Source organism: Nothobranchius furzeri, chromosome 16 (assembly GCF_043380555.1).
Source record: "Nothobranchius furzeri strain GRZ-AD chromosome 16, NfurGRZ-RIMD1, whole genome shotgun sequence".
Lineage (NCBI taxonomy): Eukaryota > Metazoa > Chordata > Actinopteri > Cyprinodontiformes > Nothobranchiidae > Nothobranchius > Nothobranchius furzeri.
The window spans coordinates 58206968-58216340 of NC_091756.1; the positions used below are offsets into that span (position 1 = coordinate 58206968).

Below are 9373 nucleotides of genomic sequence, written 5' to 3' on the forward strand. Positions count from 1 at the left end.
TACTTGGATTTCTCTAGGTTTTTATAGTAGGATTTTTGGACTTTGGTTTTTGACTCCCTGCCTCCTTGGGATTTACTCCTTAATAAAGGATTTTACTTTTTTTCCACCTCCTGCCTCGTGTCTCTGGTTCTGCAACGTGGGTCCTAACCTTCCTCCAAACCCACACCCTGACATCATCAAAGGCACTAAGACCACATATGATGGATCTCTCCTCTCACATTTTTAGTAGGGGGTTCCCATTTTACTACATTCATGATGAATAAAAAGTGTTTTTGAAATAGCCACTTTTCTATAGATTTGACTGAATGTTTAAACTCTATTTTAGTTGGGTTTACGTTGAAATTTTTTGTCACTATGTCAAATTAAATGTGACACAAAAGGATTAAATTAAAAGACCCCATTTTTAAAATGGAAATACGACTAAATCTAGCCATTAATTTATAGTGCAAAAAAAACTGCTAAAACAGCAGAAAATATGAGGGTTTTTTTAAAGGGGGGGTGCAATTGTTTTCTAAGTAGGAAAACATCAATATTTCATACATTATTTATGACATTTTCTCTAGAGGACTCAAACACAAGACTGAAGGAGGCAGATGATTCAGATTAACCTTTAATCAAAGAAAATCAAAACATGGGTAATCTGAAGAAAATTCAAAAAACTAAAGAGACAACAGAAAACAACTAACAAGAACTAAACCACACTCCACCAGATACAAACTAAAAATCACATATGACAACTTGTACATTTTGGTTTTGTTTAACTTCATAACCAGAATTATTGCTAAAATGTTGTGCTGTTCTACACGTCTAAGATAAATGATAACCACTGTTACTGTCTCTGTAACTAATAAGAAAGCATGTGACCGTAGAGATATTTCTGCATGTCTGCTGGGTAAGTCAGCCAGTTCCAAATACTTTTGGTGTATTTTTTTATTCCTCAACCTCCAGCTGTTTTAAATATTTATAGAAAATTAATCTTTCATAACTTTACCCACGTCTGTGTGTAATCAAACTTTTAATTGGGTCTAAAAAGAGTCAGGAATCAGACTGCAGCAGTCATAAAGAAGTTCACAAGAATGAGACCCATTCATCTACTGATCTGAACTTTCACTTCACCTATTTCACTTTTGTAGACTCAATCATGACGTTGATCCTGCACAAAGATGGGTAGAAATGTGAAGCTTCAGCTTTCAGAAAATATACTAACAACAGTTTGCTGTCATCGGAAATAGTTCAGGAAGTATTTCAAATTATTTTTGAAACTTTTGATGTTAGTTTTTTGTACCAACTTGACACAACCACTTTCAAAGAAGCACAAGAACAAACTTCTGCTTTTCTCTAATAGATATTTTTAGGAAGTCTCTACTGTCCCCCTCTGGGCAGACTGGACAGCTTCTTCTGTTTGTTTTTAACAATAATAATTATTATTAGTAGTATGTAATAAAAAAATAATAATAATAATAATAATAATAATAATAAATAGAAATATTTCTTCTCCTTCATAATGCTGATATATTTATTTCAATCTTCCCCCAGATCGTTTAAATTATTTAGCTTCCCAGGACAACACTACACAGACATCGACCTGAATCATGACCTAGTACATTCTGTACTGGTGGTGGTATAATAATGGTTTATTGGCTGTGCCAGGCTCACCAGATAAAATCCCCTCATTGTTTCAGATCATGTGACGCAGGATATAACAAGCTGTACTAAATGAGCTCTGATCACGTCTCAGCCACAGGGACATTGGACCACATGCTCAACACAGTCTTCATCAACTCTGATCGTCCGCCGCAGGTTTGCCTACAGAATGTTCTTGAAGGTCACATTCCAGGAAGATGCACAGAAACATTATCAACGTGTTTTTTGTTTAATCGCACAGAGAATTAGTGTTATAGTACATAATTTAGAACATTTCAGGTCAAACGCTGTTGTGTTTTCAGAGACCACGACTCAAAAAAAACAAACCCAAATAAGGAGAATTTCCATCTTTTCAGGGCATTGAAACAACAATAAAAGCAGCTCAAGTTTCTTCTTCCATATCATCATCAGTGTAGAGGTGGGGTCCAGCTGAATCAGGTTTTATAGCCTTGTTGGTATAACGTAAGCTGTCAGGTAGTTTGAACCTGTAAAGATCAGATGCTGGCTCTGAATTTACCTGAGCCCTGCTGCCAGCTTCTCCATGGCAGCTGTCCGCTCCTCGGCTTTCTGCTGTGAACGTCGCAGGACGTTCCTCAGCTCCTGGAGGTGGTCCAGTGTTCCAACCAGCTCCCCTTTCACTGTTTTCATCTGGGTTTCCAGCATCTGAGTGTGATGGAGTGAGTTCCTTCTGTATCTCCTGCTGGAGCGAACCTTCTCCTCCAGGTCCTCCACTGCAGCAAGCAACAGAAACAGTCAAAAATGCAATTTAAATCATTTCTAAAAATCAGTGATTTAAAGTGTGGGAACAGACCCAAGTTCTCCTGGTAGCCTTTGGTCTCTGGACCAGGTTCTGTCTTCTTCTCCATCAGGCTCTTTGTTTGCTGCAGCATTTTCTCCATCTTAGCAAGCTCTGCAGCTTTGGTGTCGCTGTCCCGCCGAAATCTCAGCAGCTCTTGCTCCTTCTGTGTCAGCTCGCTGTGAAACCCACTCATGTTAGAGGCCGAAGAGCTGAGCAGCAGAACCCAAAACTCCACACTGGGACTCAGCAAGAGCTGCAACACAACAGCCAACAGGTTATTAAAGACACAACAGGAGGAAAACGCCTCAAAGATGAGCTTCTGGTTTCTAAAAACGCTCCACAAATAGGAGAAGCACAGAGCTGAATGCTGGTCTGTGTGCAGTTCAGTTGTTCTACTGAAGGGTTCGTGCTTTTTATAGGCTGTACCCTCAGCACATGCCAGAAAGTCATCTGAACACAAACCAAAACAAATATCCAGTCATGAGACTGGCCTGGAACATCCCTTAAGTTATATAGTTATTTTTTCACTTGCTCAGTAATAACTCTTGTGCAGGAAATCTAAATTAAACATGAATAAGGGAGATAAATGAGGGAAGTGCTGACAAACAATGCTCTGGATCTCTTGGTTGTGCATCTATATTTATGCCCCGCTCTTGTTTCTTTCAACTGAGAAACATTTCAAAAGTCTGTAAACTGGTTTCTACTGCAGATCTGGAAAAAATCATCCATGCCTTTGTGTCATCACGCTTAGACTACTGCAACGCTCTTTTTACTGGTCTCAGCAAGACCTCCCTCTCACGCCTTCAAGCCATCCAAAATGCAGCAGCCAGACTCCTAACCAAATCCAGCAGACGAGCTCACATCACTCCAGTTCTACAGTCCCTCCACTGGCTCCCGGTAGAATATAGAATACAGTTTAAAGTTTTAGTCCTGACCTATAGAGCTCTTAACAACCAGGCTCCAAGCTACCTATCTGAGCTTTTATCCCCACACACCACCTCTCGGAACCTTAGATCCACATCTGAAAACCTCCTGGCTGTTCCTCGAACCAGACTGAAAACCAAAGGGGACAGGGCCTTTCAGACTATTGCACCCAGACTTTGGAACAGTCTACCTTCAAATCTCCGTCTCTCTAACACTCTAGAGATCTTTAAAAATCATCTAAAAACTCACCTTTTCATCCAGGCGTTCCCTCCCTAAATGTTTCAGAATGATGGCTTTGTTCGGGTTCACACCTTCACTTTGTTTATACTCCTGATTTTATTTTCTACGTTTATCACTGCTATTGTTTTTCTGATGTTTTTATTTGTTAGAGGTATTTGCCCTGATCTTTTTCATGTTGTACAGCGCTTTGTGATTTATATCTGTGAAAGGCGCTCTATAAATAAACTTTTACTTACTTACTTGCTTATAGATGAGAACATTACACGAGACATGAACTTCTAAAATGATTTTGTTTTCAACTCTGCTTTGACATCCTTGGAGATTGGCCTGGCTGTCATCTTTAGCATCACAAGAGTTTCATTTCACTAGCCAGACTGAAGGGCTTTTGTTGACACTGAACAAGATGGAAGTCTCAGCATTGAAGCCTACAGGAATCCAACTCACACAGACCAGAATTTGCATTTCGACTCACATCACCCACTGGAGCACAAAATGTCATTAATCAGGACTTTGCACCACCGGGCCGAGAATATTCCCACAAAGACTGAAGGAAAACAAAAGGAAGAACAACATATCAAGAAAGCTCTCCAAAATTGCAGATACTCTAACTGGGCCTTTGTGAAATCTACAAAGAAGTCTAGAAAAGCATCCACAGCAGCTACCAGCAAAGAAAAGGACAACAGGTGCAAAGACACCGTCGTTCCATACGTGGCAGGAGTCTCAGAGAAACTTAGAAGGATCTTCTCCAAACACATCCCAGTAAACTTCAAACCCAACAACACCCTCAGACAGAAAATGGTCTGTCTAAAAGTCAAAACACCCAAACGGAAGCTCAGCGGCGTCATTTTTGCAGTTCAGCGTAGTGAGGACTGTCCAGATGTTTACATTGGGGGAACTAAACAACAATTATACAAGAGCAAGGCACAGCACAAGACACCCACCTCTTCAGGTCAAGACTCTGCAGGCCACCTGCACCTGAAGGACAAGGGACACACTTTTGAAAATGACAAAGTACACATTCTGGAAAAAGAAGATAGATGGTTTGAGAGAGGAGTGAAATAAGTTATCTATGTCAAACGTGAAAAACCCCATTTTAAACAGGAGAGGGGAGCTTAGATTTCACCTCTCCAGTACCTACAATGCAGCTTTGAATCTCAGTTTCAGCCTAGGTCACAACTTCCTGCATCTAATCAACACAACGACTCATCGAGGGATGGAGAGGAGGGGTACCCACAATAGTTTCGGCTCCTTAAATAACAACAGACAGCTACAGCTTATAAACTTGACTCTCCCATATTCCAGTTAGAGCTGACTAAGGTCCTCGGATGAGAAGTGAAACATATTGAAGAAACCAGAGTAGTCCAGTTGCCTTCATTTGAACCTTTTGGTTTTGTTGACGTCTTCGACTAGCAGTTCAAGTGCAAGACATCACGAACACATCAGAGATGAGATCAGAGCAAATCTGTCTATTTAGCTTTGTTGTCCCTGCTGAAAAATCATTATAGACCAGCATTGCTGTTCACCAGCGTTTGTTGTGTTTTGGTGTTTGTTTACATTTATCCAGGATATCACCAGCTTCCCATGCTGGACCAGCATACCGACACCTACATATGGTCTGTGTTGTTGTTTTTCAGCAGAGGTGAACTCCAGATATCCAGGAATCAAAACCTCAGATGACTCTTTTTCATCCAGAAAAAAACTGAGCTTTAGAAACAGGATCTGTGGTCCAGGTTCGAGCGAAAACCAGGTTTCTATCTTTAATCTGTAGCTTCTAAAACCTCTGCTGAGCAGTAGAAAATAAATAGATGGTACACTGCTGCTGGTGGTCAGAGGGACCGGTGGCACCAGCGTACAGCTGCCTCGTTCCTGTCAGTGAGCCCCAGAGCAGCTGTGGCTACAGCGTAGCTCATCACCACCAGGGTGTGAATGTGTGTGTGCGTGGGTGAAAGACTGGTTGTGTTGTAAAGCGCCTTGGGGGGGTTCTAGAACTCAAGCAGGTGCTTTATCAAATACAGGCTACTTACCATATACTCTGTGTAGCTCCATTGGGTAGAGAACATCAGCAGTCACCAGTAGCCGCTACCTTCATCAACAGGGTAATATTTTATTTTTGTCTGACTGTAAAGCTGGACGGAATGGTCAAATATAGAAATCAATGCAGCCTCAGGAGAAGCTAACATAAAACAGTAAAATCAAAGCTTCAGTACTAGAGCCAAGAGCACCCGAGGCTGTGATCCCTGAACTGGGAGAGTGGGTCCATCAAATCAGCAAAGCATCTTCAAAACCAACAAAAGAACTCTGCTTTCATGAAGAAAAAGGGGTTCTCTTAGATTAGCCATGTACTAAGATGCTGCAGGACTAGCCTCTGAGAGAAGATGAGTCTGAAGTGCAGCAGTCACCAAACATGGACCGAATCAATCTTATACAACATTTTAGTTGCTGTTGTTTTTTAAAAACGTGTTTCACAATTAATTATAAGGTAATGATTTACAAAGCATTGTGGACCATTTATCCAGTCCTCTTCAGAACCTGTCAGTCCTGAGTGGTGTCACAGGGAGATAGGTAAGTGGGTGGATGTTTTTTAGAACAGAAAGGAGCGCCTTGATCTGTTTTTAGAAACACGTGGTTTTAGGTGGATGGTCTTTTTCTGCTGTCTAACTCTTTAATGTCACCAGTTATTAGATGAGGCTCAGATCTGAACAGAGGTGCTTTTCTTTGATGTGTTGCTAGCACACATGTATAGAAGACCTTATATTTGAACATACAGAGTAAATAATGATGCATTTTTTACATAAAAAATTTTAAAAAATGGTTTGTTTTGATCAGAAAGGTTTGCAGTTTTGTGAATTAGATGTTAATAATGTTAGAATTCATTTGTTGGCCCAAATAAACATAATTCTGTAATGTGTTTGGCATCAACACTTGATTTTTTTTTGGGGGGGGGGGGGGGGGCAGTTCTTGTTTTATTTCTGTACAAACCATGTCAGTTATCTAAAAAGAAAGTTATAAGAACTATTGATGTTCTTATTCATTGAATAATTCAATTTCTCATCAGCTTGTGTTTGGTTGCCACTGGTATTGCTGTGTTAGACTCCCTGCCCGAACTGGCCACCTCCCAGGATGTTTGTGGCTTCTTGTGACTCTGTCTCTCTGCCCACTTTTATCCTGTGGGCCGGTCACATGAAAAAATAAGAAATAAATAAACACAAAGTCAGTTCTATTTTTAAAATACTGAACCAAACTTGAAAACAGCAAATGACGTAATGTTCAGTCAGTCTCTGTAGAGAATGAGAATTTGACAAGCTGTCAAAAGCAGCATTAACTGTTTCCAGAACAGGGGCCATATTCATCAAGCTTGCTTACGCACAAAACGGGGTCGGAAAACTGCGTGAGCAACTTTCCACGCAAACTTTGGGATTCATGAAAGAAAACTTAGCGGAAAAATAAGCGCAACTTTAAGTTGACTAAGGACCTTGCTTACGCAAATTTTGGACATGGAGAGCACCTGCAGTGCTGCTGCTGAGAAGGATAAAATTATGAATTCCAGCATCATTATTACCTGTACCACTTTGTGCGCACACAGAACAAGCCCCCCTACACGCACAAACACACACACACACACACACACACACACACACACACACACCCTGAAGCGCAGAATATGGAATGCTGAATATAAGCAGGGGGACAGATTGAGACAGAATGTTATGAGTCTGCGACAGTGTGAGCGTCCTGTCACTGTGACCCGATTGATCATGCGCCCTGGTTACTTGGCCAAGTGAGTTTTTGTTTGGCTTACTGGTAAGTGTGCGTGACTCTCAACTGGGAGTCTGGGGAGCGAATCCCAGTCGGACAATTTTTTTATATCCGCCATAGATCTCTCTGAAGAACTCCCAGCATTGACGGCTTCAGCAACGCTGTGCCACTCCATGGATTTTCTCTTATTTGTTTTGCAAAATCACTTCCTTTCATTTCTCCACCTCACCCACAATTACCTCAATTTCTGCTTCTGTGAAATTGTGCTTCCTTGATCTGCCTTGATCTATGGTTGCCATATCATTGGCGGAGCGCTGCAACAGCCGGCTTATGTATATGCATGAGATCCACAAGGCACTTTGCATTGACCATTTATGGCAGAAAGTGGGCGTGGTGAGGGCGGGATGTGACTAAAAAGCAGCTGAGAAATATTGTCGTTAGTCTTCGATTTATGAAGCTGAGATTGGGTTAGGGTTAGGGTTAGTTTTAGTAAGGATTCTATGCAATGTTTGATAAATGAGGGTCTCATTTATCAAACACTGTGTAGAATCCTTACTAAAACCGTTCTTAAGCTCAGCAAAAAAAATGTACTCACGCCAAGTAGGTTTGTGATCTATCAAACATGAAGTATGCACAGCTGCACGCAATCTCCGCTTCATAAACATCTTTAGTTCACGTGGTTCTGACTGCCATATGCATCGCCAAGAAAACTATCCTCATGAAGTGGAAAAAATAGAGATACTCTTTGCATTAACCAGTATAGAAATCTTTTGTTAGATCATATTACATTTGATATAGCGTCTGCTTCCACTTCAAATCAATCTCTCTGGGCTCCTTTGATCGGTTCCATCACATAGCAATGATGGGGGATCATTAATATTGTCCTGCGGGATGATGTGTGTGATGGGGTGAAGGGTCTGAGTTTGGGGTATCCGGACGTTCCCTGGTGGTGGGTTCACTGGAGGTGTCTGGGACTGGGGGGCTGCTGCCCCCCTCTGGAGGTGCTTGGGTTGCCTCGGGGGGTGGACTACTGGTGGTTGTGAATGGGGCCCCTTGGGGGTCTTGGCGGTGGCCATGGGTCACTGCCTGGCAGCTGCATTGCCCCTGAGAGGGTCTGTGTGGAGGCCTGGGGCCTCGGGGTGTGGGGGTGGCCGGCCCCATGTGGGGATCTGGGCGGGGCATTGGGGGTCGGGTCCTGACATGTATGCTGCCGGGAAGAAGGCAGGAAAATGTGGCAGTGCCTGGCCTGGGCTCAGGGGCCCCGGGTAGACCTTGGCTCCTTTGCTGTTCCATCACATGGGAGGGGGATGTCCAGGAGGGGGAGGACCCAACCTTACCTGGATGTCCAATGTCTTATATATCTGGATGTTGTGCAAATGCAGGGATGGGAGTAGATATTCTGCTGGGGTGGGGCTGGGTTGGTGCCCTCAGACTCCGTGAGGCTCTGTGATGCTGCTGCTTTGGGCGTGGCAAGATGGGCTGGGGTCTCTATGCCCTGGGTGGCATTTTTGCAACAGAGGTGCTTACTGGGGCCAGTGGGGAGCTGGCTCCCTGGAGGACCTAAGTCCAACCAGCCATTCCTCACCATCCCCACACATTTTTCTCCTCCTGCTCCCTCACATCATCACACAAACATGCACATAGGACCTTGGGGGTGGACAAGTCAGGGAGTGCAGGTATGGACCCCATTTCCACATTCCTGTGGCAACCTGCCCCCCAATTTTATTTGCACATTAAACACTTCCACCGACGATATTCCACGCAAACACACACTTAGGGCCTTGGGAGTGAACACATTCAACGGCATTTGGCAGGGGGATTTTTCAGCCTCATCCCGAGTGCCGGTGCCCACTTCCAATTTTAAATTGCACTTAGACACTGAGGGCTGTGAGTGCAAGTGGGGTGGTGTGGTGGCATCAGCTGGTGTAGGCCAGACGATGCCCGCACTGCCCGCTCACCACTGCCATGGAATACACCTCATCAACACGCACTAACACCATATTGGAGCAG

The 9373-nt window shown here is 43.0% G+C and overlaps 1 protein-coding gene across 2 annotated transcripts in view; it reads right to left on the reverse strand.

Moving 5' to 3' along the window:
- Positions 1 to 567: 567 nt before the first annotated feature.
- The window catches only part of LOC129166608 (coiled-coil domain-containing protein 18), a 15416-nt gene continuing 6610 nt past the window's right edge, over positions 568 to 9373 (reverse strand). The window contains exons 2-4 of one of the 2 annotated variants that reach the window (XM_054749637.2): positions 4549 to 4582; positions 2456 to 2696; positions 569 to 2375 (exon numbers count right to left, since the gene is read on the reverse strand). In XM_054749637.2, coding sequence (XP_054605612.2) covers positions 2158 to 2375; positions 2456 to 2636 — 399 coding nt within the window. In that variant the 5' untranslated portion in view covers positions 2637 to 2696; positions 4549 to 4582 and the 3' untranslated portion in view covers positions 569 to 2157. Of the gene's footprint in view, positions 2376 to 2455; positions 2697 to 4548; positions 4583 to 9373 lie in introns of both variants that reach the window. The other variant, XM_054749636.2, reaches the window with a different exon arrangement.